The following is a 22,649-nucleotide window of genomic DNA, read 5'->3' on the forward strand; positions in this document are numbered from 1 at the left end:
CCCCTACTCCTCCGCCATCTTAACCTCCCCTCAACATCATTTATTGAAGAGACTGTCTTTGTGTATTCTTGCCTCCTTTGTCATAGACTAATCAACCATGTAAGTGCAGGTTTATTTCTGGGCTTCCTTATGCTGTTCCATTGCCCTAGGTATCTATTTTTTTGTGCCATTATACTCTTGTAATTATTATAGCTTTGTAGCATGTCTTGAAATCTGGAATTGTGATACCTTCAGATTCTCTTCTTAAGATTGCTTTGGCTATTCAGGGCCTTTTGTGGTTCCATATACAAATTTTAATAACTGTTGTAATTCTGTGAAAAATGCTGTTGGTATTTTGATAGAGATTGCGCTGAGTCTGTAGAGTGCCTTGGGTAGTATGCACAGTGTAGCATTGTTCTCTCAGTCCACGAGCATGGAATGCTTCTCCATTTGTTTGTGTTGTCTTCTTTCATCAGTGTTTTATAGTTTTCACAGTATAGCTCTTTCATCTCTTTGGTTCAATTTAGTCCTAGATATTTTTTTTCTTTTTGATGCAACTGTTAATGGAATTATTTTCTTAATATCTTTTTCTGTTACTTTGATATTAGTGTGTAGAAATGTAACAGATGTTTGTGTATTTTGTATCCTGCAACTTTACTGAATTCACTCATTACTTTTAATAGTTTCTGATGGAGTCTTTAGGGTTTTCCATGTATAGTATGCCCTTGGCAAAGACTGACAGTCTGACTTCTTATTCTTTGGATATATTTTATTTCTTGTTTGATGGCTGCAAGGACTTGCATTACTATGTTGAATAAAAATGGTACGAGCAGACATCCTTGTCATGTTTCTTATCTTAGAGGTAAAGCTTTTAGGTTTTCAACACTGAGTGTAATTTTAATTGTGTTTGTTGTATATAGCCTTTATTAAGCTGAGGTTCCCTCTATATCCACCTTGTTGAGAGTTTTTTATCATGAGTGGATGTTAGATTTTGTCAAATGCTTTTTCTGCATCTATTGAGAAGATCATGTGATTTTTATCCTTTATTTAGTTGATCTGTCATTTATTAATTTCACCAGGTATTAAACCATCCTAGACTCTCCAGAATAAATCCTTCTTCATCATGGTGCATGCTTCTTTTAATGTATTGTTGAATTCAGTTTGTTAATATTTTGTTGAAGATTTTTGCCTCTGTGTTTATCAGGGATATTGGCCTGTAGTTGTTTTCTATTGTTGTTTGTCTAGTGCCTGGTTTGGTATTAGAGTAATGCTGGCCCTGTATATGTATTTGGAAGCTTTCCTTCTGTTTCCTTCTAATAATTTGAGAAGAATAGGTATTAACTCTCCTTTAAATGGGTGGTAGAATTCACTGTGAATCCATGTGGTCCTGGACTTTTCTTTATTGGGAATTTTTGGTTAATGATTCAATTTCATACTAGCTATCAATCTGTTGAGATTTCCTATTTCTTCCTAATTAAATTTGGGAAGATTATATGTTTCTAGGAATTTATCCATTTCTTCTAGGTTGTCCAATTTGTTGGCGTATAATTTTTAATAGGGCTCTCGTATTTCTGTGGTATCAGTTGTTACTTCTTTGTCATTTCTGATTTTACTTACTTGGGTCTTCTTTTTTATCTTAATGAGGGTAAAGGTTTATCAATTTTTTTTATCTTTTGAAAGAACCAACTCGGTTTCAGTGATCTTTTCTACTGTATTTTTGTCTCTATTTCTTTTATTTCTGCTCTTTCATATTTTCCTTTTTTCTACTAACTTTGGTTTCATTTGTTTTTCTTTCTCTAGGTCCTTTAGGGTATAAGGTCAGATTATTAGGATTTTTCTTGTTTTTAGAGAGAGGTCTGTATCACTATAAATTTCCCTCTTAGAAGTGCTTTCACTGTGTCCCAGAGATTTGAGACCAATGTTTTCATCTTCAAGTTTTTCTAGGTATTTTTTTGGTCTCCTCTTTGATTTGTTTGTTGACTCATTGGTGGTTCGTTGGGTTAGCCTCCACATCTTTGTGGTTTTTACAAGTTTTTTTTTTCTTGTAAGTGATTTCTGGTTTGATACTATGTGGATGCAAAAGATGCCAGATATTATTTCACTGTTCTTAAATTTATTGAGACTTGTTATGAGGTCTAACATGTGATCTATCATGGAGAACGTACCATAAGCACTTGAAAAGAATGTGATTATACTGTTTTGGATGAATTATTCTGTATGTATCTGTTAAGTCCATCTGGTGTAATGTGTTGTTCAAAACCACTGTTTTCTTACTGGTTTTCTGTTGTATGATCTATCCATAGATGTAAGTGGGGTGTTAAAGTCCCCTACTATTACTGTATTTCTGTCAGTTTCTTCCTTTATGTCTGTTAATATTTGCTTTCTTTTATTTTGTTATATTAGTCAGTATACAGTACATCCCCAGTTTTTAATGCAATGTTCCATGATTCATTATTTGCATATAACACTCAGTGCACCATGCAATATGTGCCCTCCTTAATACCCATCACCGGCCTGTTAATATTTGCTTTCTGTATTTAAGTGGTTCAATGTTGGGTGCATAGATACTTAAATTTGTTGGTGCATAGATATTTAACATAATTATATCCTTTTGGTGGGTTGATCCCTTTATTGTGTAGTGTCCTCCTTTGTCTCTTGTTGCAGTCTTTTGTTTAAAGTCTACTTTGATACAAGTATGCTACCCTGGCTTTATTAAATTTATTTTTTTTTCACATCCATTTACATGAAACATGTTTTCCACCCTTTCACTTCAGTTTGGTTGTGTCTTTAGGTCTGAAGTGAATCTCTTTTTAGGAAGCATGTAGATGGGTATTGTTCTTCTTTTTTATCTATTCAGTCCCCCGTGTCTTTCAATTGGAACCGTTAGACCATTTATATTTAAAAGTAATTATTGATAAGTACTTACTACCGTTTTGTCGTTTTCTCGTTTTTCTATTAGTATTCTATTCCTTTCTTATCTCGTTCTCTGTCCGTATGTTTTTTACTTTCTCTAGTGTTATGCTTGACTTTCTCTTTTTGTGTATGTGTATCTATTACGAGGTTTCTGAAGTATATAATAGTCTATATTAAGGTGATGGTCACTTAAGTTTGACATATTCTGAAAGAACTTTATTTTACTATCCCACTTGCCATTTTATGTATGTGCACATCTTTTTAGAAATTTTTATTTTGTGACTCTCATTTCCTTTCATAGTATTCTTATAATTATGGCCCTTTCTTTTCCACTTAAAGAGGTTCTTTTAACATTTCTCCTAAATCAGGTTTAGTGGTGATGAATGCTTTTAACTTTTTCGCTGGGGAAGCTCTATTTCTCCTTCAATATTGAATGATAATTTTGCCATGCATAGTATTCTTGGTGGCAAGTTTTTTTCCTTTCAGTACTTTGAATATATTATGCCACTCCCTTTTAGCCTGAAACATTTCTGCTGAAAAATCAGCTGATAACCTCATGGGGTTTCCCTTTTATGTAACTACTTGTTTCTTCCAGCTTTTAAAATACTCTTTATTTTTAAACTTTGACATTTTATTTATTTATTTATTTATTTATTTATTTATTTATTTATTTATTTATGATTTCTTTATTTGAGGAGGGGAAGGCTTCCCTGTGGAAATTACCTTTTGGTGAAGATCTAGAGGGCAAAGAGGCAAAGGGAGGAGAGTGGATTTGGAAGATGCTCCTGGGCAGAGGAGTCACATGTGTAAAAGCTCTGTGGTAGTGAGGAGCCTGGGAAAACTAGAGGGGTGGAATGGAGGCCAGTGTGGCCTGCAAGACAAGAGCCCAGTGGAGCAGCAGGGACCAGGCCACAGTGCAAAGCCCCATAGCCAGTCTGTCCCATGAGGCTGACTCTAAGACCAGTGGGAGGTGCGAGTTTTTTTTTTTTTAAGATTTTATTTATTTATTCGACAGAGATAGAGACAGCCAGCGAGAGAGGGAACACAAGCAGGGGGAGTGGGAGAGGAAGAAGCAGGCTCATAGCAGAGGAGCCTGATGTGGGGCTCGATCCCATAACGCCGGGATCACGCCCTGAGCCGAAGGCAGACGCTTAACCACTGTGCCACCCAGGCGCCCCAAGGGAGGTGCGAGTTTTAAGCAGGAGGATGACAGGATTAAATGTAGTTTAGGTTACACTGGTTGAAGAGTTGAGAATGGACTGGGCTGGGGGGGCATGGCTGAGGTGAGTTGAGAGCTGACAATCGTCTGCATGTGGGCAGTAGAGAGAGGTGAAGGTTGCAATCCCAGAGGTATTGAGAAGGGAGATTTTCCTAGATTTGATGATGGAGTAGGCGGGGGGAGAGAAAAGGAAGCATTAAATATGGACCCCCAGGCTTATATACTGGGAATCTGGTGATTTTAATTGAAACTGATGCATTTGATGACTTGGCCATTCCGTAATGACAAAAGCAGCCTTGGACATTTCTATGAAATGTTGTTCACATTCCCAGGGTGATTCTGAAATGAAGGTTGAAGGAGTTTTCAAGTGTTTATTTGCTTGCTTGTTTATTATTGCACCGATCCTAGCCTTGACTCATTTTAACTGCTAAAAAGTCTCATGGTTTTACAGTTTTAAAAAATTAATTTTAACATATTGGATTAAGAGTGTTGTTTCCATGTAATTATTTCTCAGGGTTTTTCCCCCATAAGATGTAAGAGAATTTAGGTTCACTCATAACTATATAATTCATAAAATCAGCCAGTGAAATCATTAAAATCCATCTATTAAGCAGTTAACTGGGTAAATCTATGATTCTAAAACAGCTGCTCTTTACAATTCACTAGTTACGGTTTGAAGTGGAACATCATTTTCATGCCCAGGCTCATGGTAGGTCAGGAGTCCCAGGGACCATGACATGTAATTCACCTTGCTCAGTTTCAAGTTGTTCTCAATTGCCTTCATCCTATTTATTTTTACAGATTTTTACATTATAGTTCAGACTTGCAATTTTTAGCCATCCTTCCATATTCTCAGCTAAATATATAATCTCCCCACATTTTATTATGAAATTTTTCAGACCTATATGAGAGTCAGAAGAATTGTAAGTAGATACACATGCAGCCACCACCTATGTTCTGTAATGACCATTTTGCTTGATCATCTATCTGTCCATCTATCCTTGATTTATTCATCAGTCCATCTTATTCTTTGATTTTAAACTAAGTTACAGATATCAGGACATTTCACCCCTTGGCACTTTACCATGTGCGTTATTAACTAGCGTTTAAAGCTTGTTTCCAGGTTTTTTCATTTTTTGGGTGAAAATTATATATAGTGACATTCCTTGAGTTTTGACAAATGCACATTCTTCTGTAACCCAGGGCCATCAAGGTCCCAAATCTACCATCCCAAAAGTTCTCTCCTGGCCTTGCCAGTTATCCCTGCCTCTGCTCCTACCCTGCCCACTCCTAAAGGGAAGACTGTTCTGAATACTTAACCACAGATGAGTTTTGCCTGTCCTAGAGTTGCGTACAGTGTCTACGCTGTTATGTTTGTCTTCTGTGACTCATCGCCATGTTTTGAGATGCAGCTATGTTGTATATATCTGTAATTTTTTTCGTTTTTCTTTTTTATTGCTGAAGTGTATGCCATTGTATCAGTTGACCACAGTGTGTTTCCCTCGTTGATGAACTTCTGGGGTGTTTCCAATTTTGGGCTCCTTTGAACATTCTTAGAGAAGTCTTTTTGTGAACAACATATGTTTTTGTTTATCTTGGGTAAATGCTTAGGAGTTGAACTGAATACTGAGGAGCTGGGTCATAGGTGTATGTTTAATTTTATAAGAAACTGCCACACCTATTTTCAGAGCAATGTACAATTTTCTGTTCTCTCCAGCAGTGTATGAGAGTTCCGGTTGTTCCACAGCCTTGACAGAATTTCTTTTTAGTTTTAGACACTGTGGTGGGTGTGTAGAGAAAATAAAATTTTTAAGTGGTTATTCCTGAAGAGGAAAACAATCAGATGACCCTGAAATCTCTCTCTCCCATGCACATACACACAGAACCCAGAATTATTAGTGCCTTTTAGAGCCAAGCATGATCAAGTTTTTGTAAACAAAGCATTTAGCACAAGGACAGCAACATTTGTGGGAACCTATAACATTTTAAATAATTAAAGGTTTGAATTGATAAATTCCCCACCCCACCAAAACAAGGTGTAAGCTTCCAAGGACTTGCTAAAAGATTCCAGCTTTGAGCTCTCGCGGGAGCAGTGCAGGCCAAGGCCAGCAGTATTTACGTTGTAGGAACTTAGTGCTAAAGCTTTGGGTTCCCCCAGGGACACACGGATCCCAAATTCCAGTCATGACTTCACATGGACACATTTTATACTTTAAGCTTTCTTTCACAAAAGGAAAAACAAAAACACTCCATAGACAGTTGTTGACATGGGGACATTGAATTATGATTGCTTTGCTTTAGCATAGATGTGACAAAACATCGATAGCAGAGAGTCAAGCCTTCCCCAAAATTTCAAGGAAAATTATATTCCGAACAGCTGCCCTGCTCTCACACAGAGGCTGCTGTCCTCAGACCCCAGCTTCACAGGCCTGGGCCCAGAGTTTCCCATCTGGGTTCTCCCTGTAGAGAGCACTGTGACGGAGAAAGTGGCTTTAGAGCCAGATGATCGGGTTGGAAATTGCGTGCTGTCGAGTACTAGCTGGGAGGCTCAGGCAAGTGAAACCTCAGTTTCCCCATCTGTCAGAGGAATGAGGGTCCTTCCTTCTTTGCAGGGTATTGTCCTGACTAGCCTGATGGCACGTGTGAAGGTGCTAGCACATGGCAGACGTGTAGGAGACGGTGCTGTTGTGACGGGATAGCCACTCCATCTCTCTCCCTACGCCACAGTCCTCAGGCCTAGGTTAACCCCCCCCCCCCCCCCCCCGNCCCCCCGCCAAGGTTGCCTACTGGAGAACAGCCAACTACAGAGCAGCTCTTTCCCTGATGACTTCCTCAGAGAGCGCAGATGAGAAATGTGAGAAAATAATTCTAGTGGAATCATTCATGGCAAGTTGTAAATGATTGGTGGGTTTAGACCTCCAAGAAAAAAAGTTGGAATTGTTGAAGAATGTTTTCATCCAAGTGAATCTTCAGTTGTAAATGGGGTGGGGGAGGAGGTGGTATTCAGAAGAGGAATGGAGAGAACCTGAGCCCGGGAGCTCTGAGGAGGCCTAGCGCATCTCTCCTAAAGCAGAGATGTATTTTGATTCAGAGAGAAAAGCCAAGTAGTTTAAGATTACTTGGTTCTGAGCTAAAGCTGACTGAGAAAATAATTTGCAAGGCAAATTTGTATTCATTTGGTATAGTATCAAAAATTCACACTGCACTTAGCAGCTTTGTAGCAAATGGTCTTTATCTGAAAAGAAAAAACATAAAACCGTTGCTCACAGTACTAACAAGGTCCCATAATTATGGGATAAATGTGTCAGAGCCCTTAGTCACATTTTGACCAAGACCTCACACAGGCCGGCCATGTAGTTGTTTCTGTAATTATGTGGACTGGACTACGTGGAATGAGACAATAGAAAGCCCCCCCCTTTTTTTTAACACTTCAGTTTTACGTGATTATTTTTCTATGGTTGGGTTAAGCTGGAGCAGTGTACCTGTCATCTGATGCATAGGGAATTTATGGCTATTACAGTTGGTGTCGCTAAACCAAACTAACCTCCTTCAGAGTTAGCCCTGCACAGTTATCTGTCTTGTTGTTCAAGTTAGCTTATCCCATTCATTGACTATGTACAAAGACTTGATTGTCCAAGCAACTGGAAATGGATGATTTAGCAGCAAAGGAGCATGATTTTAAGCGTGATATAGCTAGGTGCACCTCAATAACAGTGTCTTAGTTATAAACAGAAAACATGCAAAATCCCAAAGCAGGTTTATTATTTTCTAGTATTAACGACTTGATCATTTGACAGACATTTATTGCACATTAGCATAAAATCATTACGACACACAAAAATTTGATAATGAGAAGGAACTAGGTGTTAAGCTGCATCCAAAGTTCCTATCTCTTTGTGAATAAATATTTTGTAAATCAACTCTGTCCGTAACTGAGGAACACTTGAAGAGCTTTTTAGAGAGGTTTTTAAAAATCCTAGGCTTAAATTCAGATTACTTTTATACTACCGAAAAATTTTATAACATGTCTGAAATCTAAATAGGTTATATATTAGCCTTATAAAAACTTTTGTTACAGCTTTTTGTCTTTCCGCATTTCTGCAATGGTCAAAATGGCCGCAGCTGAGTGGAGACGCAGACGTCCTCGGTAGGAAGTACGTCCCGTGGGCGTCTCCTCGCTGTCCGGCGGGCAGTCTCTAAGCGTCTGACTGTAACGGAGCGTGTGTAGTATTATCACCTGGTGTAAATCTTTCATCTGTTCATATTATCTGTGTCACTTCTTGATTCCTCGAATCTTCAGAGCTTTTTAATGAAATTGTTTGGCTGGAAATGTAGCAATACCATATTTAAAATTTCTTTCTCTTGTTTCACCAAACTTTTGAACTTTAGCTTCACAAGCTTCATCGTGATTCAGGAGACAATTCTCAGACAGGTGAGAAACTTCAATTTCACTCTTACACACTCCAGGGGCACTGGTGGGTTCAAGTCTATAAATTACTCTGAAGGAATCTAGATTGATACTCACCACCCCAGCATTTGGATTGCTAATTCTGCTGCTGCTGGAAGGCTGGAGAGCCGGAATAAAAGCAGGTCCTTTCAAAACTGTGGACTTTTGATGCCCGGCAACCTTTCCTACTGAATGCCTTCCCCATCCTGTTTCATTTCACTGGCTAGAGAATTTGTAGGGCAAATAAACCCAGAAGAGAGACTGGCCCAGAAGTCCAGGGGAGACCCAATGTTGTTAAACCCTGGCCAGTCCACCCTGCCCTCGTAGCTCTCGGTGACCAGGTGGTTAGAAGGCGCGACCGCCCTGTCCGGGAAGTCAAGAGCACCGAGGAACCACTTCAGTCCCCACTCCCTCGCTTTATACCTCAGGCTGTGCTCTGTCTGACCCTTTATTTCCTCTACCCTCAAATGAGGGTTAGACCAGATGACTATTGCATTTGAAAGGTCTGGAATTCTCTGATTATTAGAGGGGAAAAAACAGTCTGCTCTCAAAGATTTTAAATTCTTGTTCCTGCATACACACATGACCTTCTTTGCTCTGTTAGTGGTTTTCCCAGCCACTAATGCATAAGGTTAGACCCTGGGCTACAATTTAGTCCCTCTCCTTGATTCTGGGATGGTCCATATTTTAACATACTCAGACTTAATTTGATCCTTCTGAGTTTTAGTGTCTTTGCTTGTAAAATGAATTAACAGTGTCCATCTCGTTGTTGCTTGGGAGACTGAAGGGGAAAGTGTATATAATACCTAACAGTACCTAACATTTAACTGATGGGTATCGTCCTTCCATTCCCCTACCCTTTTCCTTACTCTCCCCTTCCCTTTCCCTCCCTCAGGGTATGTCTCTGTCTCTCTGTCTCTGTCTCTGCCTGTCACTCTCTGATGTTTTAGTTTATTTCTTGTATCACTTATAGCAGGGGTAATATTTTAACTAACTTATGAGCTTTTGGGTGCGAAAAACGGTTGCAATTTCATATCCTTTACAGGGCCCAGCATTGCCTTGCACATAGTACACTCATAAAAATGCTCACGAACATGGCTAAGTTGAAACTGTCCCATCTTACAAGACATAGGTTCCACCATTTGACTAGCTCTTTGACTTTGAGCTACCTGCGTAGTCTCTCCCAGTTTACGTTTTCTCACGGGTAAAATGAGGATCACCCTATGTAGCTTTCGGAATTGTTGTAATGATCAGATAACTTCTATACTTAGAGATTGAAACACAACGTCTGGTGCAGAGTAGGGGCTTAGTCAATGTTAGTTATTTTTTTAAAAATTGTGATATTATATCCCTTTTTGTCATTGAATAACTTTGTTTGAATCTCCTTTATCCTTATTTTCTCTAGTTTTTAAATTCATTCCACAAGATCAAGCATCTGTAGGGATAATGAATAATGAATCATTTGATTTAAATGGCCTTTATGGAAGAATAATTTCTCCAAACTTTTAATAATTTCTATTGTTATATTCTCTTAGTTTTAGCTGAGATAAAATCAGGAAGAATAAGCATTAGATATCTTTGAATAATTTCTAGTGAATGATTTAGAATTCAGCCAGCCAGCTGTGAGACTAACTTTCCTACTTTAGTTTTATTTAGAAACTAAATTTTAAGGAATTCTTGAGTTTTTAAAATCTTGAATGTAATCGTAAATCTTTATTAAGTTAGATTTAATTTATTATATGGTAAATGAGTGTTAGGAGCATGAGATTATTAAGTCCCTCAAGAGGACTTAAAGTCCTTGAAGAGGTCTTGTGAGTGACCACTGTTAGTTTTTCAGGGTTTGAAAGATGCCATGTGATCCTAACAAAGTCATTTAAAGTACTGCTACCCATGGATGTCTTGATAAATACTGAAACTCCTATCTAAGACCAGGAGAATTGCAAAGGCAGAATCTGGAAGACAAAATGAGGCAAAGGGACAGTGTAAATATCGTAAGTTATATCATTTAAGACATGGCTGTATGGTTATGGTGCTCAGATCAACTTCATAATAGTTCTGGTTTTTACTTTATGCTGTATAAATATAATTTAGGTTTAGTTATTGATTTAACTTTTTTAAATTGAATCAGAGTTTTTAGGACACTAAATGGTTAAAAACGTGATCCAAAAGAAAGTATTTAAGACATATTTTGAAGTGAAAACAGCAAATAGTAGAACAATATTATAACATGATCCCACGTGTGCCTAGAAAGAAGGTATATTTGCAAATGAACAGATGTAATTAACACTGCTAGCCAGCATGAACCACATACTTACTGTGTGGCAGGCACTGTGCTAGCCGCTACCACGGATTAACTCTGTTATGTCTCCCGACAGCCTGTGAATGAGGTGCTGTGACCATCTCCACTTGAGAGATGTGGATATTGAGACACAGAGAAATAACATTCCCAAGGTTACACACCTAGTAGATGGCATGGTGGAGACTTGAACTTTGGCAGTTGGGCTCTGGAGGTCATTTTCTTAACTACTGTTCTCTCTTGTACCTTTTTCGGTACTAATAGACAATCCTTAAAAGAGCATTATTGCATCTTTTTTTTTCTTTCTTTCTTGGAATATGAACATTGGAATTTTTTTTTCTCTCTTGGAATATTGGTGTCTGAGAAACGTGTTCTCCCTGCTGAACCTGCATGTCTGCCTCCTGTCTTAGCCCAGTAAGGAGCAATTTGTGTAGGTTAAGTTTCTCTCCTCACCACTGGGTTACTCCATAGCATCTGGTGCCCTGAAGATGCTCATGTCTGAAGCCAGCGCTGCTGCCCTGCCATTTTGATATCTTGGTCCTGACTGGTAGCGTGCACTGTGAGCTTCAGTCTTGGATTAATGTGACAGCACATTCTGAGTGTTAAATTCAAAGTCAGCAAAGACTTAGGTAGAATTTAACTGCTTCCCCCCCCCCTCAGAAAATAGGGACAAAAGCAAGAGTTAAGTTATGGAAACTGTTGGGATTGAAAACATGCCTTCTCTTCTTTCCTGGGATTGGAAGTATGTCATTTGATGAAGTGACATCCTCAGGAGAACCTAGAGCACCATCTGGAGGTCTGAACTTTCGGAGGGGCCTTAAATTACTCCATATTAGTTTCTCAAATAAATTCAACTTTCTCTGCATTTCACTAGTATTTTATTTTTCCACAGATATCCCCATAAAAGCCTTCCCACCCGGTTACATTGTCCTTCTGGTTGAAATGAACCCCCCAAAATTTACCCCAATTTTTAATGTTTATTTCTTTAAAGATTTATTTATCTTAGGGAGAGAGAGCTCACGCACACACGTGTGCAAGTGGGGGGCCAGAGCAGAGGGAAAGAATCTCAGGCAGACTCCCTACTGAGTGCGGAGCCCAATACAGGGCTCTCATGACCTGAGATCATGACCTGAGCCAAAATCAAGAGTCAGACACTTAACCGACTGAGCCATCCAGGCACCCCTTTTAATGTTTATTTTTAAAAATGTATTTTATTAATGAAACTTTTATAAAAAGCCCTTGTTAATAAGCTCTGTTACCACGCTATAATGGGATGCCGCAAGAAAAGAGTATCGTTTTACAATTAATATGACTGGTAATTTGTGTTGATGATTTGAAGAAAAAGTCGTTTGCTGTTCCTTGAGAATATTTTGTAGTGCTTAGAAAGGAACCTCATTTTCTTCAGATAATGAGGGGGAAATATGTCTAAATTTCACCTGTAAATAAGCTGAAAACTACTCACTTTCTGTTACTAATTTGAAATCCTTAGAGTCTCATTCACTCAGATACAAGAACAGAAGGAAAGAGTCCATTGATGTGAAATCGATATCCTCTCGAGGCAGTGATGGTAAGAAGTTTTTTGGATTTCCTTGACCTTTTTAAAGTATAAGATGATGACAGAGGAGTATACTCAAGAACTTGTCAGCATATAAACAAAACCCCAAGTAGTAGGGTTTTAATGAAATTGCTTTCTGTCTCTATACACTAAAAAATCTTAGGCCTTTTTATTCTTTTTTTACTTTTCACAGTCTTTGTCTTCTCTTTGAAATGATTCATATGCTTATTCCTTGATGGCCTAAAGTGTGTTGAGCCACATAACCACCAGAGCTGCTCAGAATCTGACAGCTAGGTCACTCTAGTGGCAGAGAGGGAACCCTAGAGTCCTGGCTTCCCAGCGTCAATGCAAACCCAGTTTGCAGTGTACCGGTTACATACCCTAACCCTTCATAAAATGTCACAGAAGAACTGTGAGACAGAACTTTGCAGAAATCCTGCAAAGCAGAATTTACCAGAACATTATTTGAGTTCAGTCAGGCCTAAGTAATCATTTGGATTTGCAGGGCGATGGCAAAGTCAAAGATGACTCTGAAATTTCAGTCCTAGGTACCTGGGAAAAATGAGTAATTTTCAAAAACAGTAGTCTCCATGTATGGCTAGGATGGGGAGTTGAGAAAATGATGAGTTTTATTTTAGTGGAGATGGGAAGGAAGGTAAAATGTAAGACAGGTATTCAGGGCTAGAAATATGGATTCAGGAGTCCTAGAGGTGACAGATGAAGCTGTGAGTAGGGGGAAATCTCTAAGGGGTGTGTGTGTGTGTGTGTGTGTGTGTGTGTGATGGAGGCAGGGGAAGAGAAAGAGGAGAGAAAAGAAAAGAGGGTCTGAGACCAAGACTTGAAGGCACACCTGCAGTGAGAGGAGAGGCAGGAGAAATAGGGCCAGTGAAGAGCACAGGAGAGCTGGCGGCGACCGAGGAACAAGAGGGGAGCAAGAGAAAGGAGATGGCCAGCAGTAGAAATGCTGCAGAGATCGGCGAGCTTAAAAACTGAGAACTAGTGAATTTCACATGTTCATTCTAGGGACATGAGGAGGGGTGGTTAGTCACTGAGGTAGAGAGGATAGAAGTAGGGTGGTAACTTCAGGGAGTAAACAGGAAGGGCAAGTGAAGGACTTTTCAATCCTTTGGGTCATAGTGCGAAACCTGAGTATGAGGGAAGTGGCTAAACTAGGACCGAAGACTCTAGAGACAAGATGAATAATTCATAGAGGAAGATGGATAAATCACAGGGCATGCACAGGACTGGGGCGAAGAATGTAAAGCAAGATGTTCGTAGAACATTTTAGATGGAGAGGATGACGGATGAGAGAATTTGAACTGGGTTAGCTCGACTTTCAGCGTAGAGTTCGAGATGGGATCATCATCTCTGCAGAACATGGAGAAGGTGGGGTTGCAGGGTGCAGAGGAGGGCTGCAACAATGGCGGAGCAGCAGGAAGGCTCTCTTGATACTGGCTAGATTAAGGTACCACATCTGTAGCATGAGGATTTTATCCCTCCTGCCTGCCTCACAAGCAGTGGTAGGAAGATCTGATGAGAGCTTCTCTCCTCTGAATTTTCTACCCACATGTAAGCATTACCTGTTCAAAAAAAAAAAATTAAGAGAAGATGGCTGAGTAGAATGACCCTTACCTTACCGCCTCCCATGGATATAGCTAGATAAAACCTTTACCAGTGCAATTAACCCAGAAAACAACTCAAAGACTGGCAGAACAAACTCCACAGCTAAATGTAGAGAAGGGTCCGCATAGAGGAGAGTAGGAAGGGTGGAGACGTGTTTGGGAGTTAAACAGCCCCATGGGAGGGAGGGATGGCACAGACTTGGAGAGGGAAAAGAAAAGACCATCATGCCAGGCACCCCAGGCACAGGGAATCCCCATAACATCTGGCTTTGAAAAACAAAAGGGCAAAATTTAGTGAGTTCTTAAAATTAGTGGGCTTAACATCTGGAACTTTAAAAATCAGTTGACGCTGAGATAGCCAGGAGGGTGAGAGGAAACCGAGTCCCTGCCCTTAAAGAGATAGCACAATAAACAGCCCCTCAGAAATAGCTTGAATAATGCCTGGGGTATACATGAAAGAGGTTGTTTACTAACCTCAGAAAGTGTGCTAGAGGGACAGGGATCGTTGGAAGACTTCTCCTGAAACAAAAGAGCTGGCAGGCACCAAGTTCGTCTCCCAGTCCACAGCCTTGGTACGTGGACACCTGCGGGAACCAGAGCAGGTGAGCGCCCACGCTCACTGCCTAGCTCGCTAACGGTGCATCTCCCCTTTGAGTTTTCTGGCAAACTCGCCCTCTCCAGCCAGGCCCCAGCTCCAGGTCTCTTCATACAGCAGACCCACACAAACTCAAACGTAGGGTCCACCTGAGTCAGAAAGGGATGTGCCTCTTCCCAATTCCTGGTGGCACAGCTGGAAGGACAGTACCAGGCCTTAGGGCCCATCTCTGACAGATGTGGTTGTTAGAGGGGGCCCTTACTTGGAGCCCTCACACTTGTAGCCCTGAGGCCCCTAAGCCTTGCCATTTTAAGCACAGGTGATGGACCCAAGCGGCTTGATTTGCCCAAGGCCACACTGAACCCCAGGGATTTGGAAGCAGAGGTGGCTCAGCTTTGTGGGTCCCCAGGGCACTCAGCAAATGAAGGCCATCAGAGGCTTGAGCAAGCTCAGCCTCAGCCCAGGGTTTCAGGTGCTGCCAAAGGAGGGCTGGATTGGACTAATTGTACTGCGGACCTCCTATTCTCCTGTGGACCTGCTGCCTCCCAGTAGGCCCTTGGCCAGAGCCCATCCAAAGCAGTGCTGCAAGGCTAGCAGGTGCAAGCAGCCCCAACAGGGACCAGCACCACTCCAAAGTGACTCCTGCTCTGGGTAGAGGGGAAGATAAACACACATACCAGTTTGAGTGCAGCCCCAGCAGAGGGCTAGGGGCAGACATCTAGTCTGACTGCAAGCCCTGTCTGCCAAGAAAAGCTTCTCTGGGAACAACACAGGGAAAGTGCCCTGAAAGTCTGTGATCCTGCCTCTCTGGCAAATGCCTAGCTTGATTCAACTCAAGCCCAAGGCAGCCCCAGACTGGCCCACTAACAACACCAGGGACCAAACCCCACGCACAATAGGCCAAGAGCTATTGCAGTCAACTGGACCAAAGGAAAAAGCAGCTCAGCCACAACAGTAGAGTGCATACAACAAAGAGGAAAGACTCCTCAAGTGCCAGGTTCTGGTGAACAGGAGGCACTGCACTGCAGGGCACTGCAGGACCTCTCCTTCACAAGGCTCCTACTTTCAAAAGCAGGAGTTGTAACTGACTTTTCCTAATACATAGAAACAGACACAGAAGGACAAAATGAGGAGACAGGAATATGTTCCAATTGAAAGAATAAGACAAAATCATAGCAACAGAGCTAAACAAAACAGAGAAAAGAACTATGGCTGATAGAGAATTTAAAGTAATGGTCATAAAGATACTCACTGGACTTCAGAAAAGAGTGGAAGATCTCAGTTGAGACCCTTAAAGAAAAAGATAAAAACCTTAAAAAAGAACCACAGACGAAGAACTCAATAACTGAAATTAAAAATACACAAGATGGAATAAATAGCAGACGAGAGGAAGCAGAGGAACAGATCAGCGACCTGGAGGACAGAGTAATGGAAAGCAATCAAGCTGAAGAGGAGAGACAACAAAATAATTAAAAAGGAAAATAGACTTAGGGAACTCAGTGATACCAATAAGCCTAATAACATTTGCATTATAGGGATCCCAGGAGGAGAAGCGAGAGGGAAGGAAGCAGAAAATGTATCTGAAGATATAATAGCTGAAAACTTCCTAAATTGGGGTAAGAAACAGAAAAAGTGATCCAGGAGGCACAGAGAGCCCCCAACAAAATCAACCCAAGGAGGTTAACACCAAGATGGATATTAATTGAAAATAACAAAAAGTAGTGAGAAAGGGAGAATTTTAAAAGCAGCAAGAGAAAAGAAAAACCATTACGTACAAGGGAAACCCCATAAGGATATCAGCTGATTTTTCAGAAACTTTGCAGACCAGAAGAAAGTGGCTTGATATATTCAAAGTGCTGAAAGAAAAAAACCTGGAGCCAAGAATACTCTATCCAGCAGGACTATCATTAAGAATAGAAGGAGAGAGAGTTTCTCAGATAAACAAAAGTTAAAGGGACTCATCACCACTGAACCAGCCCTACAAGAAATGTTAAAGGGGAGTCTTTGAGTGGAAAGAAAAGACCATAAGCAAGAGTATGAAATGTAGGAAGCACAAAAGCAGCAAACCTAAGTGTATATATATAAAACCCAGTCAAGGGAGTCACAAAATTAAAAGGATGTCACCATATTCCTAAAACATAGGAGTGAAGTTGAGGAGAAAAGAATGGGTTCATATTAAGTGACCATCAATTTAATATAGACTGCTATGTGCATAAGATGTTATATATAAACCTAATGGTAACCACAAAGCAAAAACCAGTAATAGGGGCGCCTGGGTGGCTCAGTCAGTTAAGTATCTCACTCATGATTTCAGCTCAGGTCATGATCTCAGGGTCGTGAGATAAAGCCCAAACTACCACATACTCCCACCCCCAGTGAGGCTCTGTGCTCAGTGGGTAGATATATTTTTTTTAGACTGAATTGATTTTAAATGAAATCCCTATCATAAATAGATTACATTAAGTAATCCCTGCTTGAGATTCTCTCCCTCCCTCTGCTCTTCCCCCCACCAGCTCATGTTCTCTCTCCCTAAAATAAATAAATCTTTTTTAAAAACCCAGTAATATGCAAAAAATAAAAAGGAATTCAAGTATATCACTAAAGAAAGCCAACAAACCATAAGAGAAGAGAGAAGAGAAGAAAGGAACAGAGAAGAACCATAAAACAAGTAACAAAATGGCAATAAATACATACCTATAAATGATTACTTTGAACTAAACACTCCAATCATAAGACATAAGATTATGGAATGGATAAAAAAACAAGACCCATTTATATGCTGCCTATAAGACACTCATTTCAGACCTAAAGACACATGCAGATGGAAAGTGAGGGGATGGAAAAGCATTTATCATGCAAATGGGAGTGAAAAAAAAAAAAAAAGCTGGGGTAAGGATGACTATATTAGAAAAAAAACAGACTTTAAGACACTGTAACAAGAGACAAAGATACTATTTCATAAAGGGAACAATCCAACAAGAAGATAGAGTAATTGTAAATAATTATGCATCCAATATGGGAGCACCCAAATACATAAAGCAGTTAATAACAAAGAAGTAATTGATGGTAATACAATAATTGTAGGGGACTTTGACACTCCACTTACATCAATAGGCTGATCCAAGCAGAAAATCAATAAGGAAAGAGTGGCTTGGAATGATACACTGGACCAGATTGATCTAACAGATATATTCATAACATTGCATCCTAAAACAGCAGAATACACATTCTTTTCAAGTGTAAATGGAACATTCTCCAGAAAAAAATCACCAGTTAGGCCACAAAACAAATTTCAACAAATTCAAGAGGATCAAAGTCACACCGTGCATCTTTTTTCAACCACAAGGCCTGAAAAACAGAAATCAACCACATGAAAAAAGCTGAAAAGAGCATAAATACATGGAGGTTAAATAACATGCTACTAAGCAATGAATGGGTCCATTAAGAAATCAAAGAGGAAATAAGAAAATGTATGTAGACAAATGAGAATGAAAGCATAATGGTCCAAAATCTTCAGGTACTGCAAAAGCAGTTCTAAGACGGAAGTTTATAGCAATATAGACCTACCTTAAGAAAGAAAAAAAAAATCTCAAACAACCTAACATTACACCTAAAGGAGTTAGAACAAATCAAACTTAAAACCAGTAGAAGGGAAGAAATAATAGATTAGGGCAGAAATAAATGAAAACTAAAAAAGAAAAAAATGAAACCAAGAGATGGTTCTTTGAAAAGATCAACAGAATTGATAAGCCTCTACCCAGATTAAAAACAAAACAAAAAACAAAACTCAGAAATGAAAGAGGAGTAACAACCAAAACCACAGAAATATAATTATAAGAGAATATTATTAAAAATTATATGCCAACAAACTGGACGGCCTAGAAGAAATGGGTAAATTACTAGAAACCTAGAACCTCACAAAACTGAATCAGGAAGAAATAGAAACTTTGAACAGACCAATTACCAGCAATGAAACTGAATCAGTAATCAAAAAATTCCCAACAAACAAAAGTTCAAGACCAGACAGCTTCACGGGTAAATTCTACCAATCATTTAAAGAAGAGTTAGTACCTATTCTTCTCAAATGATTCCAGAAAAATAGAAGAGGAAGGAAAACTTCCAAATTCATTCTATGAGAGTAATACCCTGATACAAAAAACAGATACAAATGCTACAGAAAAAAAAGGGGGGGGGAACTACAGGCCAATATCTTTTATGAATTTAGATGCAAAAATCTCCAAGTAAAACATTAGCAAAATGAATTCAACAGTACATTAAAAAAATCATTCATCACAATCAAGTGGGATTTATTACTGGGATGCAAGGGGAGGTTCAATATTTGCAAATCAGTCAACATGATATATCAACAAGAGAAAGGATAAAAACCATATCATTTCAATAGATTGAGAAAAAGCATCTGACAAAGTACAACCTGCATTCATGATGAACATATCTCAACATAACAAAGGACATATAAGAAACCCACAGGTAACAACATACTCAGTGCAGAAGAGTTTTTCCTCTAAAATCAGGTACAGAACAAGGATGTTCACTGTGACTTTTATTAAACCTAGTACTGGAAATACTAGCCACAGCAATCAGATAAGAAAAAGGAATAAAAGGCATCCAAAATCGTAAGGAAGAAGTAAAATTTTCACTATTTGCAAATGACATGATACTATATAAAGAAAACCCTAAAGACTTGACCCAAAAAAATTCTAGAACTAATAAATGAATTCAGCAAGGTCACAGGATAAAAAAATCAATGTATCTAAATCCTTTGCATTTCTATACACTAATGTAGCAGAAAGAGAAAGTAGGAAAACTGATATATAATTGCACCAAAAATAAAATACCTAGATGAACTTAACCAAGGAGGTGAAAGATCTATACTCTGAAAAGTATAAAACACTAATGAAAGAAACTGAAGATGACACAAATGAATGGAAAGATATTGCATACTCACGGATTGGGAGAACAAATATTATTAAAATGTCTATACTCCTCAAAGCATTCTACAGATTTAATGCAATCCCTATCAAAATACCAACATTTTTCACAGAAGTAGAATAAATAATCCTAAAATTTGTATGAAATCACAACAGACCACAAATAGCCAAAGCAGTCTTGAAAAAGAACAACAAAACTGGAAGTATCACAATCCCAGATTTCAGGATATGCTACAAAGCTGTGGTAATCTAAATAGTATGGCACAAAACAGATATATTAATCAATGGAACAGGTTGGAGAGCCCAGAAATAAACCTTTGATTATATGGTCAATTAATGTTTGATAAAGCAGGAAAGAATATACAATGAGTAAAGGTCTCTTCAACAAATAGTGTTGGGGAAACTGGACAGCTACATGCAAAATAATGAAGCTGGGCACTTTCTCACACCATACACACAAACTCGAAACGGGTAAAACAGAGATGTGAGACCTCGAGCCATAAAAATCCTGGAAGAGAGCAGAAGCAGTAATTGCTCTGACATTGGCCATAGAAGCATTTTTCTAAATATGTCTCCTGAGGCAAGGGAAATAAAAAGTAATCTATTCGGACTATACCAAGATTAAAAGTTTTTGCAAAGTAAAAGGAATAATCAAGAAACTAAATGACAACCTACTAAATGGAAGAATATGTTTGCAAATGCACCTATCCAATAAAAGGTTAGTATCCAAAATACATTTTAAAAAAAACTTACACAACTCAACAACAAAAACACAAATAATCTGATTAAAAATGGGCAGAAGACATGACGGTGTTTATCCAGACAAGACATCCAAGTGGTCAACAGTCAAATGAAAAAATGCTCAACATCACTCAGCATCAGGGAAATGCAAATCAAAACCATGATGAGATATCACCTCAAACCTGTCAGAATGGCTAAAATTAGAAATATGAGGGGTGACAAGTTTTGGTGAGGATGTGGAGAAAAAGGAACCCTTGTGCACTGTTGGTGGGAATGCAGGTTGGTACAGCCATGGAAAAAAGTATGGAGGTTCCTCAAAGAATTACCATAAGACCCAGTAATGCCCCTACTGGGTCTTTACCTATAGAATACAAAAACACTGATTCAAAAAGATAAATGCACCCTTTTGGTTATTGCAACATTATTTATAACAGACAAATTATGGAAGCTGCCCAAGTGTCCATTGATAGATGAATGGATTTAAAAAGATGTAACATATATATAATATATATATATTTATATATATATATATATAATATATATATCACATATATGTGTGTATATATTACATGTAATGTGTGTGTATATTATATGTAATATATGTGTGCATATATAATGTGTATATATGTGATGTGTGTTGTAATTGTGTGCATACATAATATGTAAGTTGTTTGTAATGTGTGTATATGTGATGTCTGTGTATATATTATGTGTAATATATGTGTGTATATTATGTGTAATGTGTATTATGTGTGATGTGTGTATATTATATAATATACATTATATACACACAATGTAGTAAAAAGATAAAGATGTAATATATATTATATGTGATATATATCATATATTGATATTGGTATATATGTATAGATATATATACACATAGACACACAATGTAGTATTTCTCAGCCATAACAAAGCATGGAATCTTGCTGTTTGCAACCATGTGGATGGATCTGGAGAGTATAACACGAAGCGAAATAAATCAGTCAGAAAGACAAACACTGTATGATTTCACTCATGTGGAATGTAAGAAGCAAATCCAAAAAAAGAAAAACCCACAAAAAACAGAAAACGGACTCTTACTTATAGAGAACAAATTGGTGGCTACCAGAGGGGAGGCTGGTGGGGGGATGAGTGAACAGGTGATGGAGACAAAGAGTACACTTACCATGATGAGCCCTGAGTAATGTATAGAATTGTTGAATCACTATATTATACACCTGAAACTAACGCTTTTTAAAACTGTACTGGAATTTTAAAAGAACAAAAAAATAATTTCAAAATTAACTTAAAATATTTCTATAAATTAGAGCTAGAACCATTACTGGATTCTGGGTGTTAAGAACCTACGGGCTCAAGTAGGTCCAGCGCCTGGCCCTAATTACTACTGAGAGTGGACTCAGTCATCTGCACCCCACTGTGGCCTGTGCTTCCTCTCCCACACTGCAGTTATCCAGTTACATGGCCAACAACTGGGGACTGAAAGTTAAGAGCTGCCAAAGTTGGGCTTCAGTGATTAATGGGAAAGTGAGATGGGACCTCAGGATCCTCTTAACCTTCTCTGAAATTTCCCTTCTGGAACTGGGACTCATAAAACCTGCCTGCCATCAAGGTTCCAGGCCAGAACACCCTTTCTAGACTTTGGCAAGTAGTGCCTGATCTCTCAGCGTTTTATGATTAAAAGATGGGCAAATCCTTTGCTTTGTGGAAGGCATTGGGGGAGTATTCCTATGAGAATCAGGTCCCCGGTCCATGAAGGGCTCCTTTGGTGCATTAAGCCAAGCTAAGCCACCAGAACCAGACACGACTTTCTTTATTCTCTTCAGCACCAAGCCTACAGAACCGTCGCTATCCATCCATGGCAAGGATCCATTCCATGACCATTGAGGCTCCCATCACAAAGGTGAGTGGCAGCTGCTGCCTCCACTCTGCAATCAGGGCTACCCAGCGCTGGGGTAATTTCTGGAGATAGTGATGAATGACTTACTACTGATACCATAGAGAGGAAACAGATATTAAATAAACACATAATAAATAAATTTGTAGTTATAAATTGCAATGACTGTTAGTAAGGGTTCTTAGGGTTCTAACAATAGGGTTCTAAAAGAAAATTAGAGTACGGCCCTATTTATGTTGGGTGAGGTGATTAGGGAGAACTCTCTGTAGAGGAAATAATGTTTGAAGTAAGAACTGAAGCATGCAAGGATGTTAGAAGAAGAGGTGGGAGAAGAGAATTCTGGACAGCAAGCACATCAAGGGAAGAAGCAAAGAGATAAGAAAAGGGGGATTGGAGTATTTGAAGACCTGAAAGAAAGTGTGGATGACTAGAG

The 22,649-nt window shown here is 39.0% G+C and overlaps 1 protein-coding gene across 2 annotated transcripts in view; it reads left to right on the forward strand.

The window, feature by feature from the left end:
* PDE8B (phosphodiesterase 8B) overlaps window positions 1–22,649 on the forward strand; it is a 252,611-nt gene that overhangs the window by 213,458 nt on the left and 16,504 nt on the right. For both annotated transcript variants that reach the window (XM_034656401.1, XM_034656402.1), the window contains exons 11-13: window positions 8,501–8,543; window positions 12,344–12,421; window positions 22,146–22,222. In XM_034656401.1, coding sequence (XP_034512292.1) covers window positions 8,501–8,543; window positions 12,344–12,421; window positions 22,146–22,222 — 198 coding nt within the window. The remainder of the gene's footprint in view (window positions 1–8,500; window positions 8,544–12,343; window positions 12,422–22,145; window positions 22,223–22,649) is intronic.

Source organism: Ailuropoda melanoleuca, chromosome 3 (genome assembly GCF_002007445.2).
Source record: "Ailuropoda melanoleuca isolate Jingjing chromosome 3, ASM200744v2, whole genome shotgun sequence".
NCBI lineage: Eukaryota > Metazoa > Chordata > Mammalia > Carnivora > Ursidae > Ailuropoda > Ailuropoda melanoleuca.